At 32.3% G+C, this 21,583-nt stretch overlaps 2 protein-coding genes across 7 annotated transcripts; one reads left to right on the forward strand and one right to left on the reverse strand.

The window, feature by feature from the left end:
• Window positions 1–364: 364 nt before the first annotated feature.
• Window positions 365–21,198, reverse strand: LOC132720793 (mannose-1-phosphate guanyltransferase alpha-A-like). 6 transcript variants are annotated; one of them, XM_060705008.1, is made up of 13 exons: window positions 21,040–21,198; window positions 14,682–14,779; window positions 13,869–13,972; window positions 13,386–13,578; window positions 13,000–13,059; window positions 12,354–12,368; window positions 9,940–10,070; window positions 9,195–9,206; window positions 4,278–4,409; window positions 2,492–2,636; window positions 1,579–1,671; window positions 953–1,124; window positions 365–507 (listed from the first exon to the last, which is right to left on the reverse strand). In XM_060705008.1, the coding sequence occupies exons 1-13, from the start codon at window positions 21,080–21,082 to the stop codon at window positions 407–409; spliced, it is 1,299 nt and encodes a 432-aa protein (XP_060560991.1). In that variant the 5' UTR covers window positions 21,083–21,198; the 3' UTR covers window positions 365–406. The 6 variants fall into 6 exon arrangements, with proteins under 6 accessions (XP_060560991.1, XP_060560990.1, XP_060560992.1 ...); XM_060705007.1 differs by lacking the exon at window positions 9,195–9,206 and adding an exon at window positions 7,558–7,578 and having other exon boundaries at window positions 21,040–21,197; XM_060705009.1 differs by lacking the exons at window positions 9,195–9,206; window positions 12,354–12,368 and adding an exon at window positions 7,558–7,578 and having other exon boundaries at window positions 21,040–21,197.
• On the forward strand, window positions 16,090–20,958 carry LOC132720792 (uncharacterized). The gene is made up of 3 exons (XM_060705006.1): window positions 16,090–16,360; window positions 16,867–19,128; window positions 19,417–20,958. The coding sequence occupies exons 2-3, from the start codon at window positions 16,869–16,871 to the stop codon at window positions 19,428–19,430; spliced, it is 2,274 nt and encodes a 757-aa protein (XP_060560989.1). The 5' UTR covers window positions 16,090–16,360; window positions 16,867–16,868; the 3' UTR covers window positions 19,431–20,958.
• Window positions 21,199–21,583: the final 385 nt, after the last annotated feature.

Here is a 21,583-nt window from a genome sequence, read left to right on the forward strand (position 1 = left end):
TATGCCCAACATGACCCACTGTCTAGCTTTATGTAGGCACTAACTGGCACCTCAGTAGAATCACCAACATGCCTTGAGCTAACTTGATAGCTTCCTCACATGAGGTCCAAAGTCCCCAGTGGAATTCAAATCCACAGTGGGAGGGGAAAGTGGTTTGTAGGTAACGATCTGAAAATAAAACCTTATTATAAATGTGATTTTAGAAATGTATTACCTGTTTACCCCAACTCACATGGAAACGATTAATTCCAATTATTGCTATACATATAAGACTTCAAGCCCATGTGTGTTGTAATAAAATCTGTGTTTCATTACATATGTAAATTGTAAAGATTTAGTTAATAAAATACACAGACTGGAGATGTCATTGATAAAATAAACTTTTCCCTTCTTTCTTTACATAGCTTTAAAGAATGATTTGATTTTTATAGCATCCACTCAGTTCTTTATTAGGAAGGACAATGGAGTTCAGAATGATCACTTCAGATGGTACTTGGACATCAGAACCTAAAATATATAAATAAACTCATTAAATAAATGGAAACCACGACAATAAAGTGTCATAGATTAGTCTGAAATGCCTGTGTACCTGTCTCTGCTGAATTATACATTGCTTAGTTTGTTTCTTTGAATTGTAGGTTACACCTACACTGTTATCACCAAATGGAGACATTTCAGCTTTACTGATGGAGAAAGGCCCCACCAGGCATTATTTCAGACAGGCACATTTGACACCTAAGTAAAACCACCAACCTCCTGACATTGATTAAATTTAACAAAACTGACAAGAAATTTGTCAAATGCATAAAATAACAATTATGATCCCTTCCTTTATTGGCGGCAACAGATTCTACCCATATGACCTGTGAAGAGCAAGTTCAGTAATAACATCCGCTATTTTTACTTTAATTTTTTTCTTTTTTAATGTGAAGTATAGTAATACCTGACTTACCTATTACTGTAATGGAAGGATTCAATTTGCCATCATTTGTAAATGTTTGGGTAGTTTCTATTTTCGCAAAAGGTTTATTTGGGTTTGGGTCGTTTGGAGTTCCCTCAATGCGAGTCCAGACACCAATTTGAGAATTCCATCCAATTATACTGTCTAACACACAACAATGATCCTGCAAAAATAGTTTACCAAAGTATTCTATAAAAAGATAAATAAATAATATAGAAAATGATGTTTAAGAATACCAAAATTGTAAATATCACTGGATCGATTTGATGCAGCATGACGGTAATGGTAAATGCATTAAACCTCCCCAATATGTTAGAACTGGCTTAAGCAGAACACAAAATATAACATGTACATGGTGTTTAATTAGGAATTTAGGAGCTTCCACCTATGTGATGAAAGTCTAGTCTGTAAAGCAAACTACATCAAAATCAACATAAAACATTTAAATTCTTTTTTTTTAATGATTAATTAACTACAACTGTTACTTCAATAAGTATTTATATTGAATACTGTCTTTCATCCTCTTAAATCACATCATTTTTATTCCATTTATAAAACAGATAAGGGCTGATTAAGATAAGGTAAGTTATAAACAAAATGGACGACAATTATAGTACCTGTAATACAGCTCCTTCTAGGATCACAGAATCCCTCACTCTGACACCTTCTCCTACAACACAATTCTTCCCAATAGTTGCATTAGGTCCTAGCTGAAATATATAAACCATATCACATTTTTATTATTGTTTAATTAAATCCTTACACAACATAGTTATAAGACTAAGAGCAGGTCAATTTTGCGTCAAATGTCATTTTTAAAACTGAGGGATGAAATAAAATATAATATAATGTAAATATGTCAATTATCAAGTGTTACTTCTAACATCAAGATGATTTTTAAGATATTTGCTATATCAATCTTAAGTGAAGTAGGAAGATAAGGTCTAGATTTTAAAAGTATGTACAGGACCACTTGGAACTCATGCATACATGCCATCATTGTCCCGTAAATCAGGGGACTGTCCCGAAAGTGTCCCGAGGATGATTTATATACATGTATGTCCCGGTAAAATTAGTCTTTAGAAAGCTGCAATAATCTCAATGCAACATTTAAAGGTTATAAATAAGCAAATATTGAATCAGGATTTATTTAAAATCATGTTGTTTGAATACAATGAAAACAATGTTGCATCCTTTGAACCCAACTTTTTTTGGTTTTAAGTCACAGCAACACTTTCATGGCCATGGCAACTTCCCAGCTTTACTGGTAGAGGATCACCTCAGGTGCATCTTCATGCATTTTTTCATGCATGAGCAAGCACCAAAGTAGAGCCACTGACGTTCAGTAAACTAACTGGAAAGCTTTCTCACAAGAAAGAATCACTGGCAGGGTTTGAACCTACAGTAGTGATAGTTAAGTGGTTTGAACTCAACAACCATAACCATTTGGCCATGGCCAACTCTACATAAACCTGACTTAAATTTGTTAAGTAGCAACTTTAAAGAAAGAATAAAATTTACAATATGTACCACAGCCGTTTCGTGAACTTGAGCTGATGGGTGTATAAACACGTCTCCACGTATTTGTGGTTTACCTACACTGTTCTTGGCTAAACGCTCCGGATGGGACTTTTGGTACAGATCTAGGTAATGTCTGTTAGCATATATTGCAGCTCTAAAATTATACAAAACATGAGAATATTTTTTAATAATTTTTAAACTAAAATAGAAAGGGAAAGGCATGAAAATAAAACAAAATACAAACCACACACAAATGACATTATTGAAGGCTAGCTGAAGTCAAGTAAGTTCCAAGATTATACATCCAAAAATATCAGCTATGCTCTGTACACAAGTATAAACTTCAAAGGGCAATATCTCCAAACAAATGCAAAACATGATTATAGTTTTTAAATTAGGGATGGCAACGAGTAACCGGTTAACCGATTACTCGATCGAACGTCCGAATATTGGTTAACAAAATTGATAATCGATTACTCGGAAAAAAATATCTAATTTCTACTTTTTTGCGATTTAGAAAGATTAGTTCAGAAATTCGGAAATGTACACGTATCTATATAAATACTTGTTAAATGCAATCAAAACATCCTTGCAGAGGTGTGAAAATGATATCGTAAATTTAAAGAGACGATCAGCAGTTTGACACGCGTATGAGATTGATCCGGTGTCGTTTACGTCATTCGGCCTCTTATGATATTTAATCGCCTTTAAATAATAGACTGTTTGTAGCCGAAACTTGTTAATTATAAAAATGTAAATATATACAGAATATAATGTTGTGTGGAAAAATTGATATCAAAATATCAATTTTCCAACATTGCCAGTAGAAAAATGCATAGGCTCAGAAAGCTTCTACAACATAATTTTCTTTTTATTATATACCTTTTCGTTTGAATTATAAATGGTGTTCATTATACTACACTATAAGAAATTTCAGAAAATGAAATGTAGCTGTCAAGAAGTAAATTAATGACCGACGGATGAATACGTAATTTTTGCAAAACCGGCCACGCCTTTTATAATTTTGGTTTCCGTTTTAAATGCTACGTTTATACAAAGCTAAGATCGGAACCAATGTCAAAAATAGTCTGGCACTTCCATATTTAGTACCGTATTTGACAATTTCTATCCGTTAATTGAAGCGTATTTGCATTTGCGCTTCAAGTTCATCATATTTTAGGGAGAAAATTTATAGGTATATAAGAAATGCTGTCATTGACATTTCTTATGTTTATATTTATATATTTCTTGCAGTCCTATTTATAGTTACGAATTCTATGAATTAAAATAGAAAACAAAAGTAGCATACAGACGGTGTTGATATTGATTGTGTGATAACACTTTAAAAATCATTAAAAATCATCCGAGTAACCGAGTACTCGATCAGAAAAATGACCGAGTACTCGAGTATTGATTTTGGTATTCGTTGCCATCCCTATTTTAAATACTACAATCATTCTAAATGAAATCTTTTCTTTTGTGAAGTATATGCCTGATGTAACAATTAAAATTTTGTCCAGAGGACACAGGCCCACTTTATTTACTTTCACAATAGTATATTTGCATACATATATGAATATTTCATTAGTCCAGTGTTAAATTTAGAATTATAATATAATTATCATAATTGTTTTATAATAAATAAGTGTCGCAAATCTATGACTGCAGGGAAACTCTTCTTTTTAATAACATAAGGTTTGATGCATCACTGTGACCTTGACCTACACAAATAAGTGGCAAACTAGTTATACTGTTTACATGACTTTGGTTGCGTTAAATTACAATTTCCACTTACCCAGCAGATTTGATTTGACTCCAGAATCGATCTGTATGGTACACATAAAGTTTACCGGTTGAGGCAAGAGGTACGAAGATGTCTTGTTCCATTCTAATCACTTCTTTTGCTGGAGCAGTGTTGTAGTCGCAACTGTAACATACATCATTTTAATCTTATATACATTGAGCAATATGAATATATAAAACAACCTGTTAACTCTCTCTCCGGTGAAAACATTTCATTTATGCTTCATCTCAAGGATAGATAAAATGTCATAATTCACAAATGTTTGTAAGTCTTGTTCTTACGCTGACTTTAACGCATTTCTGGTTATAACTCAGTGGTCAATCAACATAACCAGTTGTCCTAGATAACTAAATAAACCAGTAATTAGCAATTTTTCTGTAAGTGACTAATGCCACCCATGAAGGGCAGACAATTACTCCCCCCTCCCCACCACATCCCATATGGGAGAAATTGTTTAAAGGAGCAAATATCTATTTGTAAGTTAATTAATACATTATTTTTAAAATTGTCTCTTATGATATTGATTAGAGATATAAATTTAGAACTCTTAAGTATCTAATTCACAACAATTTCACATGAACATAAAGAGTACAATTTTGGTCTCTGGGTGTATGATTATTATAGTATGTTAATTAAACATCATTAAGAATATAATCTTTCTCAATGTATTTTTGATTTCTTATCCATCAATACAATAAAATCAATATAATATCAGAGCAAACTGGTCTCATTACTAGTTTCAACACAATAATATCAAATAAGATAATTATCAACTCCCTAGTCACCTATACTATCTCTCAATATTCCATTCATTGGAAATATAGTTTTTTTATTCATCTAAATTGAGTGATTACAAACACAAGTACAAGAATAATAAAATAACAAGATGCCTGCAGTATTAAGATTTATCATGCAATGTTAATGGAAAAATCTAGACTGTCATTAGTCTTCAAGAACTAAGTTTACCATAGTTTGTTTTAGTTACAGACAACATGATGCTATATGATATAAACACAATACTAGTTAGACAGAAATGAACACTTGACACTAAAGAAGCTAAAACAATGAAAATATTATATTTATGTGTAACTTGCAAGAATTTGTGATAAAGTTGATAGAAAATACTAGGTGTCTTTACAGCAGAAGGTCTAATAACCATTAAATCAATTCCTGTGAATGTCATCATGATAAAAAACAAACTAAGTCCATTGCTAGATGGAAATACATGTATTTGACCTTAAAAAGCTCAGTCGGGACATTCTGTTCATTGATTGACCTCAATATAATAATATAACCTGCATTTGCATTCATAAGACAAATGTGATCTTTGTTCCTTTTTGGTTGAGTATTTGGTCACATCAACACAGTATAGGTCATATGGCGACTTTCAAGCTTTTCTCGGTGGAGGATTTGACCTAAGGATCTCTTCCGTGCATAATTTCAGACACCTACAGGCACCCGAGTAGAACCACGACGTAACATAAGCTAGCTGGATAGCTGCCTTCCATCTAAAGAGTTCTATTCGAACCAACAACAGTGAGGGGCAGAAGGTATATTGTTTGATTCTGCCAAACAAGATACCTCTCAGTTTAAACTTATATATACAAATGTTATTTTCCACACATACAGGCCTCTCATGTATACATCTCTACAAGTTCAAATTTTCACACATACTCTCAGTAAAGTATATGCTTTATTTTCCATACATACAGGTATCTTTTTTCCAACTTAAAAACATATTTCAAAATTATCAATGCCCTTAGGTTAAAATAACGCAAACATACAATATTTTGTATACATAACGGCCCCTTAGCCACAATTCCTTATAAAACTATACACTCATGTAAATTATTGGTTAACCAACATAAATTTGCACATACAATTTGGCCATATTTTTGTGTCTTCATAAATTTCTATTAGAAACAATTTGTCAGTTCATGGATTCAGAATAACTGACATATGATTATATATTTATTAATTCCACAATGAAGAATACCATGATGTAAACTGTTTTTTATAAATTAAGGCTTTTTAAAATAAAATTATGCACTTTATACAATTCACAATATTCCAATGCACTGTGTAGCGAAAAAATCAGAAGTTTATATGATTAAGGCTCATATGAAAATTTACTGCTGAGTGCAGGACCAATATAAAAAGTATTATACAACACCAACACAAAAGCTAAATGCACTCTATCTTCTCAATTCATACTAAAAAACTGAAAGGGTCAAAGGTAAATCATGCTCAAAGCTTTTATGAAACTGTTATATGTTAAATTCATGCATTACACAATGCACTAAGTACAATGTATAAACTCTTGTTATTTTTCTGAATAATAAGAACAATTTATTAATTAGTTTAACATTCTACACAATTAAACATGCAGCAAAAATATATTGTTTCTTAACCTTTCTGACTAATAAAAACCTTCTAACAGGTAAAACAGTTCTCAATATTCAGAGAAGTCAGCTGTTTCTAATGGAAACAATAGCTTAATTTCTTAATTATTTACAGAGAATTTCTTACCAAAATTCTAACAAAAACAATGGTCAATTGGAATATCTAGTTCAAGAGTAACAAGTCTGAAATTGAAGCTCTACCATTGGTTAAATTTAAATCTACAACAATCCAATCAGACACTGGAGTTTTAGACTGGTATTTTAATTAATTTCTCTATTACAAATAATCTCTTTGATTAATATCCTCTATATCATTATGCACAATGTAGGGTATTTGGTAGGTCAGAGTGAAGTATCACAGTTAGCCTAGATTCACCTTTTACAGGTTATTTATTTACCTTGCCATTTTTTTTATATGTCTGTGAAATAACTGTCCAAATTCAATAATTAATATAGAAATAACTGCATGAAGGGGTGTGTCACATTTATTCAAAGCATGTACATGATTGTGTTAATACCAACAAAAGCTGAATGTATAAAAGACACCCCATGTAACTTTTGTATCATCATTCAATGCAAATGAGGGCTGTCAACTGACTAAACACATATACACATTTTAACTGGACAAAAACTGAACTGTTTGTATTTTAGTTTCATAGGGACTTGTATATAACATGTAAAAAAATTCTAAATAACTACATTGTTTTTTTTTAAAGATAATTTTTATAATTTTTAGACACTTCACCAGTCAAAATTTAACAAAAATTAATGATTTTTTATCTATCTAAAAGCTTTTGTTTTTTGGGGTTTTTTTCAGTCATACAATAGTCCCTATATAAACTTTTATCCGTGCATGCAAAGATATTTACCCAAAACCTTGTTCATCATAGCTGATGAAAATACATAATTATTTAATATCAAATAAATTGTAACAAATAATGTTTTTTCTAAAGAAATTAACCTAAATAAACTAAGTATCAATATAATTCAACATTCAAATAACTATTTCATGATAAATTAATCATACACCTTATAAAATCATTAGTTTTTAATATAAAAAAAATGCCCATACCAATCTAGCAAATTGAATATAATCTCCACCACATAGAACATTTTATTGATGATACCTTCAACCTTAAGGATTAACACATGACCTCTTACACTTAGCGTGTTAGCGGGATTTGATTCTACCCATGCAAACAGACCATTGAACACGTCAAATTTGTGCTTCCTGATCTTACCCTACTCTGTTCGCTATTCCGTCAATAATTTCATTCTAAGAGTCAAATTTTAACTATATAAATCATTCACTGTACTTTGTACTTTATCACTTCTTGTACCAAATTTTTAATGCTTGTTAATGCGAAGGAAATAAATTCGACTTAGAACTATGATTAGCTGCTTAAAAGAGATTTACCTCCAACTAACATTTTACAGAATCAGATCAACTTAAATGATTCTAGTTAACACTGCGATGTAATTCTAAAATTACCACCACTTTTCAGCTTAACTGATAAAAGACAACCCTGTGTGACTATATATTTCTTGTTTTATGTGTGAACTGTTGGCACCTGAGAATGACAAAAACAAGTCACAGACTACCTTGCTGTATTCCTTATAATACAAAAGGTTTTGTAACATTTGTTTCTACACATTGGAAATAAATCTATAATGTTGTTAAAATGAAGTGATATAAAGACAAAGACCCAGACAATTCCCAATCATTACTTTATGTAAAGCTTTACCAATGAAAAGGATCTCTAAATTTGTGATAGAGAAAGCAACATCAATACTGGACTGTATTTTTTGTTATCAATCTTGACTATCAGACCATTATTTTTTGTTAATACTAAAAACTAAAAGAGTGAATATATACTGTTGTTTTGAAGAGAAAATTATTAGTGAGATACAAATCATATCACACTGTTTGAAATGAGTGAGATACATAACTCAATACATTCAGAGAGATATATAGCAAAGGAGAATGCATACTAAGAAATGATTTTCATAATGTCATGTGTTATGGCGTGAGAAAAATTGTGCAGCCTGACCAGGATTGAACCCTGGACGCTTGGAATACCGTTTATCAACTCTACTGACTGAGCTGTCCAGCTGCTTACACATTATCTCCCCTAAATATTGAACAGTTTTGAACTGTAACACATGGATGCAACGTTACAGTGAATACTTGTAATTCGAACATCTAAGTCAGTCCAAATCATTCATTTCATAAAACTATACGGAATAAAATCATCTTTTAGAAGACAGACTTCTCTTATAGTTTCAATCTCTACTTTCATTTGTGCTTTTTTTGAAAATATTTCACCTCTGATTGAGATGTGTTCTATATTCACATTGGAAAAACAGAACAAACAAAATGTCCTCTCTCTATCTCTCATACATGAGTATTATAACAAAGTCAATGAGTGTTTAACACAAGCAATTTAACTATCGTAGAATTAAATAAGCAACATTCAACAATGATAATGATGGCAACCATACTTACTTCTGCGCTAAACTTAACAAACAAAAACAAACAAATGAGAAATGATGATATCAGAAAGGATAAAATGGTATACATGATCATGATATATATCCCTAGTTCCATAAAAGCAAGTAAAAAATAAAATCTTTATAAATATATAATGTAGTATGTATATATTAGCAGTTGAAAGAAAATATTTATCACAACTAGAACTTATTTCTTAATTCCCCCAACCCTCATTTTGACACAGAAATATACCTATTAAATATTCATAATCTATATATTTTCTTAATTATTCAAATCAAGCTTTTTCCTAGTTTACAAGTTTCTAATAAATATCAGATTCCTCAAGACTTGCTCTGAACAAAATGAAATCTTTAAACAAAGGGAGATAATTACAAAATGTAACAAGTTAGAGTAATTGTTCTTGGTTCCAGCTATAACCCCCAGCCTCCATTACTCACAAACATGTGTTCAAATGATCAATTTTTGTTTTCTTTTCCTTTAGTAATTTCACTTGTGAACATAAAAGCATTGATATTCAAGAATTTCTTAACAAATTCATGGCTGTAAAGACTAATTCATGAACAATCGATGAATAAACATTTTTCAAATTGATATGTAATATTCGTAATTTGCACATAATTTCTTTAAAAGATAGGCTGAATCTTGATCCACTGTTCATGATTCACTGATGAAAAACAACTTAATAAGAAATCTTCTGCTTAAAACCTTGCTAAAACTCTGAATAAAGATTACTACATACTTGTAATTCTGCTCCAAATTTTTCTTAAATTCCACTTCCAGGGGACCAAACAAGGTGGGAGAACACAAGTAGATTCCACAATTTATTGTAGTGCTGATGAACGTTTCTGGCTTTTCCACATAATGCATTACCTAAATTAAGCAAGAAAACATTTAGTGGCCAAAAATGCCCCTCGAAAGTTTTTAATGAAAAAGTCTTCAAGACCAAACTATTTTTTTTTAATTTGTGCATACGTCTGAAACAATCATCATTTTCTCTAAATGTTCTTGTTTGTTGAAAAAATAAATTTTGAGTTACAATGTTAAGATTCTTTTAATATTTAAAATTATGCAAAGTAGCATGTAGAAATTTTAACTGAAACATGAAAAAATTGAAATAAAACACCATTGTCGCGATTTTAATGATGACATACTGTTTTCAAAATGGCCGACATATGGTCTATGTCTGGCTTATTTGAACTGATTTTGACTAAATATATTGTTGTTTCCTTGTGTCATACAGCAGAAAACACCTATATGTTACAGCTTATGACAATTTTTGTACCATAAGTTTCATTTGTTGTTTTCTTTCTTACTTCAAAGCGTTAAGTACCGTGAACTAAGAGGAGCACAGTATAATAAATTACATGTATGGCTTTTTCTAATCCTTGACCACATAACATAAACATCTGAAAGATAATGATATATACACTTGGGCGAACAACTATTGTAGTATCAAGTATGTGCTAAATTATATATACAATATTTACATGAAATGATTGCTTTGCAATTATTCATAACATTATTAACTTTAACCTCAAAATAGATATTCTTGGTAAATTGAAATAACATAATTCAGTTATTATTTCTTCTTTTGGGAAAATGTTGCTGAAGATTTAAGTGCCACACCTGGATAATGGACCGTTTAAACTTTATACCATTCTTAATATCTTAAATGGACTTGTTCATCTTTCAAACTGGATTTAACCATTCATCATTTTGGAGGGAAATTTTTAAATATGTACTGACTCAGAAAGCAACCAGTGCAGACGAATGATTCAAAAATGATTATACAAAACTTGAAAGCAAGGTTTAACAAATATTTCTCGACATTTAGCAGAAAATTACATGTACCGGTATACTTAAATGAAGAGTATATAAGGCTAACAATGAAAAATTAGTTTTGTAGCTGTGCTCCCCTTTCTACCTGGCATACCCTTAATAGTTAGTATTTTATTTTAAGATATAAATATAACATATTATGATTATGCTTAAATTCTTCATTTGTTTAAAACTAAAACACAAGCATCTACACAGCTGAAAATGATGAATGGTTTTGTCCAGATTGAAAGATTGCAAAGTCAATTTAAGATTTTTTGCTAAATTGGTGAGGGTAATAAACCTATTTTTATTTCAACTTAAATGAAAATAATTACTGATTATCATGACAAAAACTAGATTGAAAATACAGTTTATATTCAAACTACCCAATAACTTTAAAGTAGCTTCAGTATAGTCTAACTGGCCATATATGTTGCATGTATTAATTTAATAAACATTTGCAATCCTTACATAAAGCAGTGCAGGTAAGAAAATCAAAGTATTTTGTTTTTAAAATTGTATAGGTCTTTCAAAGTGTTTCAAAAAGAGAGAAAAAAGCAGATAAGCTCCAAAATATAAATTCCAGCAGCAGAAACATCTTCCATAAAGTAACATGTATCGAATCCCTTGATCGTATTACAAACTCCAATTTGACAAGCACAATTAAAGTCAGTGTATATGTACATATATAAATAAATCATCATGTCAATTTATCAAACTTAAGAAGATTTTTTTTTTTTAACCAAATGAAGTAGAAAATAATAGTCCCACACAAACTTTCATCACTAAAACCCTCACTGATAAGATATATGTGTATATATTGAATAATTAGTTCAAATTAAAATTTGAATTTTTGCAAAAAAACCCTCTTTCATAATCTATATACATGTATGTGAATTTGTAACTTTTCTTTTCTTTTTCTCAAGATATACAGTAAACTCCACTTACAACTATATTCAGAGGACTACTGAATTTATATTGTTATATCAAGATATCCAAAAGGTAACCAATTTAAAAACAAAATGTCAGGACCACAGCATTTTATAAGTGGTATATCATTATTAGTGATATCAATATAAGTGGAGTTTACTGTATTTGTTCAGCTCGACTAGACAATGAAAAAATGAGCATAATGTCACTTTTACAAACTTCACATATGATGTAAGATGATTTTCCCACTTTCTTTTTAAAAAAAATATTTGCATCCCTGGTGCAACAACGATAGAAAATAATATTGAAAGTTTAAGCAAAAAGAAAACTTCTTGACAAAAAAGAAAAAACTAGCCCAAATGTGTGTTGCAAAGGGAAGAAAAGATAAAAAGAAAAGTTGTGTACCTGACCAACACTTAACTTAAATATTAGAAAATAAATATGTACAACATTCATATAGTGAAAAGAAAATGGCTTCTCCTGCTTGGGTTCTTAATTTAACTATCAATTAAAGAAATAAATTAGGTCTAATTATCTGGGGGGGTTTAAAGTACAAATACTTGCATATATTTTTCATATTTTTATAAAATAAAAATCCTAGGACATTTTGCTATTCTTCTTAATTACAAATAATAAGGCATTTTCCTATTTTTCTTAAATATAAATCCTAGGCAATTTTGCTATTTGTCCTAAATACAAATCATAGAACATTTTGCTAAATGTCTTAAATACAAATCATAGTAGATTTTGCTATTTGAAGTCTAGTCACATTCAAAACTGTTCAGACATTCAGAATATACTTCTTCTTTGAGAAATTTGATAAAATCTAGACAAAAGCAGATGGCAATTTATCTGACGACAAAGTTTCCCAGCATGCAAAGAGTTAAAATATAACTGAACAACTGAATTTATTTTAAGTAGCTCTAACACAACATTAACGTTACTTGATTATATGATGTTGTTGAAGTATAAGAAAATAGTTATAAGAAACAGTTTTACAAGGCTTTGTATTAAAATAATAAATAACAATAAATAACAATTATATATGTACCTCATGTGTATCTTTACTCTCTACAATACAACCATATGTCAATGACTGCTGCCGTGTTGCCTGCAACACAGTTACAACAAAAACCAGTGAAACAAACATTGTCATTTCACTCTCAATATTTTTGCATTACATTTTTTAACTTGAAAAGAAGTCAAGATGTAACCCTTAATCTAATATATTACATGTTTTGTTAGACCACAAATTATTTCTGGAATGTTTACATTCCTCACTTATACTATGTAATTACAAAAATCTTTTTTTTTTAATACAACTCTCATCAGGCCTAATGTAGGACTTTTTTGAGATGACATAGTGGAATTTACATGAATTTAGTGTCAACAGTTACATAAATAATAAAATTATCAGTCCAAACATCTGACCATTACCTCAGTTCCGAGAATGGTACAATATGTGGAAGCTGGTTTCTTCATATGAAACTGTAACATTTCCTTTAAAGGAAAATCTCCGCACACATCCGCATTCATCAGGAAAAAATAATCCGGATTTCCTGCAAGAATCTGGTCTCGGAAATGATAAATCCCACCTGCTGTTCCAAGGGCAGTGTACTCTTGTAGATACCTTTATGTATGATGATAAAAGAATTCATACAGATTCAAACAACAGAGAACTAATATATTACATATATTAAGATCTTCATAAACTTAAGTCATGCATCAGACACGACCATCTATTTGCAAGCATAATATGACTTTGGACAGAAAAGTTTGAATTAACCTTTGATTTTGATAACTTGATCATTGCAGCACATCACTTGTTCTCTAATTAGGGCATTTATTAGCATAAATATATAAAATTTGGGCACTGAGTATTACTGTACATGTGCAAACTCTGTGATTAAATTTGCTCACCTTATCTGAATTTTAAACTGTTGTTGTGCTTGAGTTATAAATCTGTTAAGAGCATCATTTGGCTGGTAAAACCCAATCAGTATCACTTCCTTCATTCCTTCAACCTGAAAATAGAAAACTGTCTTTAACCCTTAATCTGCTGGAGCCACTTTATTTTTGCATATCTATGCAGACTGACCAGGCTCTATACTGTTGGATGTTGAAGTTAAATATCTTAACATTGAAATCCCTTAAACTTCAAATTGAGTAATTCAAAGCATGGCAGTTTAATTCTATTAATAAACTTAGCTAGTTAACACTCAAACTATAAGAAAGTTACACAAAACTTTTTATATCAAATGCATATATGTATATATATGTAGTATTTGGTATTACCTAGTTTAGTTTAAACATATTTATTCAAGCTTGATTGCAAAACAAGTTCTTGCAACTACTTTCAGTTTACATTAGGGATAATTGTACGTCACTTCTGGTTTGAGGTCGCACATGCTAAACGGATAGCAAGTCTATCATCTTTGCGATACCAGGTTTTGTAACGGTAATATTAAAGCAATTTCTGTGAATTTTATTCGAATTTTAGGAGAAATAAGTTTATTAAAGTATGTTAAATACGATTAGATACTAAAAACAGCAATTTTAAAGCGAGCTCAGGGATCTTTAATCACTTTCAAGCACGCTTCCTGGAACTAACCAGTACTGGTGTCATATGAAGAAACATGATTGTGACCAAAGTAGAGCTCAAAGCCATGATCCTGGGTTAATAGGCAGACACCTTTACCACTATACAACTGTTTCCCTCAGTGGTGGTAGTACCTGTGCACATGCTTCCACATGATGATGTATTATAGGAAATCCTGCAACTGGAAACAATGGTTTTGGAGTTTCTAAGGATAGTGGACGAAACCTTGTTCCTGAAAGATGAAGAAAACATGAATTTGTTTGCTTGTTTGTTTTTATTTATATGCAGATATTAACACCATTTTGATCATATCTCAAAGGTTGACTTTGCTGGTTGACTTACTTGCTTTCTTGGATATAACTTTAAGTCTTTAAAATCACCACTAATTTCAGAAAGTGATGAACTACTAATCCCACTTGATTTCTGAATCAGCAGTGAATTGCAAATGACCATTACACTTAATGTCTGTCAATGAGAAATTTCACTTTGCCCTTGTATCAAACCAGCAACAACTGGATAAAAAATTTGTTGCTCCCTCTATTGGAACCAGGTAAACCTTATTTTGATCAATTCCTCAATATTCAAAAACGTGATCTCATTAAATGCATTAACTTTGAATTTACTGGGTCCTCAGACCTGATAATACTGATCACTGATGTGGAATGAAAATATAAGGACTGATATAATTTTTTTGATGTCAATTAATTCTTGTGCTGAAATTTTGTCGGAAGGATCTTCCGGGTTTTTTGCTGTTAAAAATATGTGATTTTTTTCGGCAAAAAGGGTACGAGAATATAATTTTGAAGTATATATTCATCACCAGTGGTTTCTAAATTTAAATGAATTCAAAATAAAAAAGTTCACGATATATAGCACTTTTGTATGTGTTTACCATGTGCAGCCTCCTCGGGAGTACTAATATGTTTAAATGAAACAAACGTTTTCATTGGTTATCACGTTCACTGTTTACATTTCAGCGACAGGGACCATTTTAAAGTATTTTAGGTAATTTAAGTTATTTTTTGTCATTTTATGATTCTTTTAAGGACAATGTATGGTTTAAAACAACAAATGTACATGCCAGTGTGAAAATTTTCATGTTGCAGTGAAAAAATTGTCATTTTGATCAGCTCAATTTCCGACAGTTTTGATCATAGCTGGTTGAGACTTAAAGAGAGACATCTATGAAATATCAGATTATAAAATCGGTCTGTCTTGCAGTCGAAATATTGAGACTAGATACATGTAAACTCATTGTAACTATACCTACCTACCTCAGAGCCAATTAATCTGGATTCATTATTTTCCTAATGATAAGATGATAAGCCTTTGTATTTGTATTTTTTTCATAGTTTTTCTGATAACAGTTTTATTTATTGATTGATCTCTTAGATATTTACCCTCTCCCCTATCCCCGCGGCATTTAGTGGGGATTTAGACAAAAATGGTTGTCTCTTGGGTGGGGATTTAGACTTCAAACATTTAAGATGTCAAATTCCCCTGGGTCAGCCCCCCCCCCCCCCCCCCCGGGCAGGCAAAATAAATTACAGTCGTTTAGGGTGTTCCGGATCTTAGTTAGTTCCGGACCACTGTCAGTAAACTAATAAAATTGTGAAACATGTGGTAAATATTTCTTGAAATGGTTGTTTGATTTTGAAAGAATGGTCTTTTCTGGAGAAATTGTCGGTTATTTATTTACCAAAAGCGATTTTCATGACATGATTTTTTTACTGATGACAAGTGACCTTCACATTTACTCCAGAAAAAGTACGGGAAAAAAATGGCGATTCTGTGAACAGGGCCTCGTGAATCGGTAAATATTGAACCAATACATCATGTTTATATACCAAAATGTTCACAAACATGTCATCTGTCAATCAAAATAAGCGAAAATACCATCACCTGTTCTTGACAATAGTCACATGCCATGAAATGAAAGCAGTCGTTCGGCTAGTTTCGGATCACGTGACCTTCCATACTGGGGGTGTTCTCAAAAGCACTTTGGACTGTCAAAACAGCTGATTTCAAGTCACAATTGATGTTTAATAATGTTGTAAATTAAAATGTGTTACTGTTTTGATAATTGGGATATTTTTCCTGAATTATAGCTGATTTATTGAGGATTTATTTGTTTGAAATGTGATTTTTTGTTAGAATGTTATCTAAATGTATTTAAATTACAACTTTATTTAACAGACTGACAGAGTTATTCATGCAAAATATATTTATGTGTTTCATTTTTTATTTCCTGTTGTATGGTGAAATTAAAAACAATTTCAAATAACATCAGTTGCACTTAAATATGTAATTTATTTTCAGAAATGGGGAAACCAAAACATCAGAGTCCAGCTGTCAAAAAAGCAAACGCAGTTAAAAAGAAGTACAACAGGGGCTCACCTGGGAAATCACTCCGGTGCAAGAGAGCAATTCTGGCCATAGAAAAAAAAGAGGTAACTATCAGGAAAGCATCAGAACTGTATGGCTTATCTTATGGTTATTTACATAGGCGTCTTTCTGGAGAGGTTGAATTAGATAGTCGAAATGGTCCACAGCCGATTTTCACTAAAACTGAAGAAGAGGCGATGGCACATTGGCTGAAAGAAATGGCTAGTCGAGGCATGGGGTTAAAGCCGGGAGATTTTTTGGACTTTGTTCAGAAATTAGTCACCAATGAAAAGAAACAAACACCATTTGCAAATAATAGGCCTGGATATGACTGGTACTATGCATTCATGAGGCGTAATAGTCACATCGTTGAAATGAGAACTGAAACCCCACTGGAAACTTGTAGAGCTAAACTTACAAAAGAGAAGACAGAAAAATGGTACAGTTCATTTAGAGAGTTTTTGTCATTGAAAGGATTGATTGATAAGCCAACCCGCATATGGAATGCTGATGAAACAGGGTTCAGTATGGGAAGTACATCCGGCAAAGTCATTGGCCCAACAAGAGCAGAACACCCAACTCAAGTGCCTCATTTGTCTGGTGGTCACAGTAAACAGCGTCTTACTGTAATGTTCTGTGGGTCAGCAGATGGAACAATGATGCCCCCCTTCTTTGTTTATCCTGAACCTAAACCCAGAGGATACAATCCGATGACTGGTGCTCTTTATGGATCTGACATAGCGTACACAAAGAAAGGCTGGATGGATGCTCCTACATTTGAGAAATTTCTAGACCACTTCCATAAATATGCTGGTGAGGAACGTCCAGTGCTTTTGTTAATCGACAGTGTCAGCAGTCATATTTCTAGTGCAGCATTTGAGTTAGCTAGTAAAAGGGGTATTGAACTTTACCGAATAGTGGTGAATGCTACCCATCTAATGCAGCCACTGGATGTTGGGGTGTTTGGACCCCTGAAACAGCGTTGGCACCAGGTTGTCAGAACCCACACACGAAATAGCCCCGGAACACCGATCAGCAAAGAGAACTTTGCAGAAAAACTGAAAGAGGCATTTCTGTTGTTTTACAAGCCAATGACAATTATCAATGCATTTCGGTCCTCTGGAATTTACCCTGTTGACAGCACTGTGATCACTAAGGAGCACGTGAAACCAGGTATCACATTCAGTAGCACAGAGTCAGCATCTCTGGAGATAGAGTCCAATACCGAGTGTTCCTCAAGTAAATCAACAACAGTCGCAAATGTGGAACCACCGCATGGACCATCACTGGCTTTTCAAGCATTAGAAAGTGCACTAACAACACCTACAAAGGCAAAATACGCTAAACGTCTGGAAGAGGGATATGATATTCAAGGTCAATCTCCATGCTTCGATGTATATAAGAAGCTGTTGTCTGAATCGAGATGTGAAACTGTAACCAAAGAGCCTAAAACTTCAGAAAATGCTACAGACTATCTGACAGAAGAAACTTCTAAGGACACAGCTGTGGTAACAAAGTCTCAGCCTGCTGAGGTCATATTGGAAAGTGATCATGACAATATATTTGTACAGAATGAACAAAATGTTGAAAAAGAGCCTGTCTCTGGACTTGATTTGCTTGCATCAGCTGCATCTTTACAAAGCCAAGACTCAGTTCAGACAGAAATCAGATCACCAGTGTTATCACCAATATTGAAAGAGTCGCTTACATTCCCATCAGCAGAGCAGAAAACAAAACCAAAACGAAAGTCACAACTTGAAAACTTACCGGACAACCTCACATCATCAGAATCTCTACGTAGCATGTCTCTGAAAAGCTTAAGTAAGATTAGAGCATTTAAGGAAAGAGAGCTGAAGGCAAAAAGAAAGTATATGTCTCAGTTGCTGAAGCAGAACAGTAAAACAAAAGCAAAAAGTAAGAGAAATACTAGCACATCTGAAGGCAGCAGTTCTAGTAATTTGAGGTCAGCTGGGAAAAGAACAACTAGAAAGAATGTTAAACAATCAAAAGCAAAAGAGTCTTCAAGTCAAGAAGAGGATAATGTGACATGTATGCGTTGTCATATACGTTTTCTTGAGGAGCGCGAACTGGGGGTGGAACATCTATGGGTACAATGTGACCTCTGTGATCAGTGGTTGCACACAGAATGTAGTGAAGACCCTGTAGTTAGGGACGATGACTTCTACTGCTATAAATGTGAGTTCTAATCACATATTCAGCATTGCACAAAACTACACCTTACTGTTATATAAACGTTCATGTATTATGTTAACCCATCCCCATATAATATGTTTTAATAACCAACATCAAAGGCCACACTGCACTGTTTGCACTGTATTATTGAGTCATGGTTATATTATTATGTATGACTGCTGAAACACTGTTGAAAACGGCATACAAATGAAACCAACCTTATTATTTTAGGTAGAAAAACAGCTTTCCTAGCAATTCCATTATTCTGTATACTGTATTGTCTATTTTCAGGCAAAAACCAATGAACCAGTTCAAGGCCCTTCAGAAGCAAGTGATCCTGCTTTGTTAAAAACTATTGTGCTGGAAAATAGTGTTGTTAAGGGATACCACGCATACCAAATCAAACCACCAATTACAGATCCACCAACTAAACTTAGGGTGGACAGAGAGTACACTAACATTGTTGATCGAGATGCCTGTCTAGTATGGTTGCCAGAACTTGAGGAGTTCGATGAAAAACTGCATGACGTGATTACAGACCATCAGAGGCACTTAAAATTATCAGATATTGCTGGTTTGCCTGTTGGACATGCACCCAGAGTGTTAGCAGGGTTTTTCAGGACTGTGCTAGACGAAGATGGCAGTGTGTATGCTGTTGCTACTGGTGAACCCTGTCAGAGCTTTCCTCCCTGGCCAGCACCTGGGGACAAAGGTGGTGGAGCAGTTATCCCTTGCTCCTATTATATTACAAGTACACCAAGCAAATTCGAATATAACCTTTCCTTGTTGAGCTCTACTTTGGAAAAAATGGCAGAAGGTTCAGTTATGAAAGTGTCATGTATGTAGTTATTTGTACATGTAGATATATCAGTTTTGAGCACACTCTGTGACATTGATCTGAACATTATAATTATATAATGTGTACTTTTCTAGTCCTTTTGTATGTTGTCTATTTGATTATTCTTTGATTAACTGTGATTGCCCTGTTCAACCAATTATTTAAGATTATGATCTCAATCAGTGTTTACATGCTTTAAAATCTAGTCATTTTGTATGTTCTCTATTTGATTATTCTTTGATTAACTGTGATAACCATGTTCAACCAATTATTTAAGATCATGATCTCAATCAGTGTTTACATGCTTTATAATCTAGTCATTTTGTATGTTGTCTATTTGATTATTCTTTGATTAACTGTGATAACCATGTTCAACCAATTATTTAAGATCATGATCTCAATCAGTGTTTACATGCTTTATAATCTAGTCATTTTGTATGTTCTCTATTTGATTATTCTTTGATTAACTGTGATAACCATGTTAAACCAATTATTTAAGATCATGATATCAATCAGTGTTTACATGTTTTATAATCTTGTTAGCTACTGTGTCAATTGTTACCATCTTGTTTGATAAATAATTCTGAATAATAATAGTTTAATCATTATTCTCTTAATTAAATTGACCCATGTGTAAAATGGCCTTTTTGTCTGTTCTTCTGATAATTAATGCCAATGGCTCTTACAAACAAAGAATATTTCTAAAACACATCAAAAATACTGATTAGTAACCCATTGGGAAGGTTTTTGAAAATGTTTTGAGAAGATCCCCACTATGGTCCGAAACTGCCTAAACTGAACCGGAAATAACCGAAAAGGTCATGCTGCTCGAAGGTACAATCAAGAATGAAAGCTAACAGCTTTTTGCAAAAACTTATGTTGGTTAAAGAGAGGAAGAATTTATCTTTCTCTTGAAACAAATAAAATTCCAACAATGCTACTTTCAGATAAGTGACAAATATAATTGCTGTTAGCGATCCAGAACACCCTAAACGACTGTATGACATTATGGAAGCCAGAACTATTCATGATCCAGTCAGTGGGACTTTGCAGCCAATTCATATCAATGGCATTACCTTTCATGGGTCCTCCTACTAAAATGATAGTTTTCAACATCATTTTTTAGAACTAAGTAAGCAAAATACCAAAGAGAATACAATAAATCAAAGTTTTTAATCGTTATTTTGACAAGTGCTGTCGTGTAAATGATCACTATCAAAAAACGCTTGAAACGATTGGAGTTTCAACAACTACCGAAAAGTATTTCAATAACAAAGAAGCGTCGTAATGAACCGAAAGTCAATTCTGAAGCAATCAAATTAAGATGAATATGTATGTTCAGTAAGTTTATACGCACAATACTTAAAAAAATTAGTTAAAGACCTGCTAAGATTTTACAAAACATACATTGTCTCATAATTTAAAACGAAAACACGTGAAAATGAATCTGCTAAATAAAAACACTGTATTTTCAAATACTTAAAATGTATGTTTTTACTTATTGAATAGTGTATTTTTAGCTAGGTTTTTCAATGTAAAAATGTATATTTGTTATAAATTGTGTTATAAACAAGTCTTGCGTAAATTTCAGTTATTGTACATTCGCATATTTTAATTGAA

The sequence above is a fragment of the Ruditapes philippinarum genome, unplaced genomic scaffold (genome assembly GCF_026571515.1).
Source record: "Ruditapes philippinarum isolate M1 unplaced genomic scaffold, ASM2657151v2 ctg1228_1_1_1_1, whole genome shotgun sequence".
In the NCBI taxonomy this organism is placed as follows: Eukaryota; Metazoa; Mollusca; class Bivalvia; order Venerida; family Veneridae; genus Ruditapes; species Ruditapes philippinarum.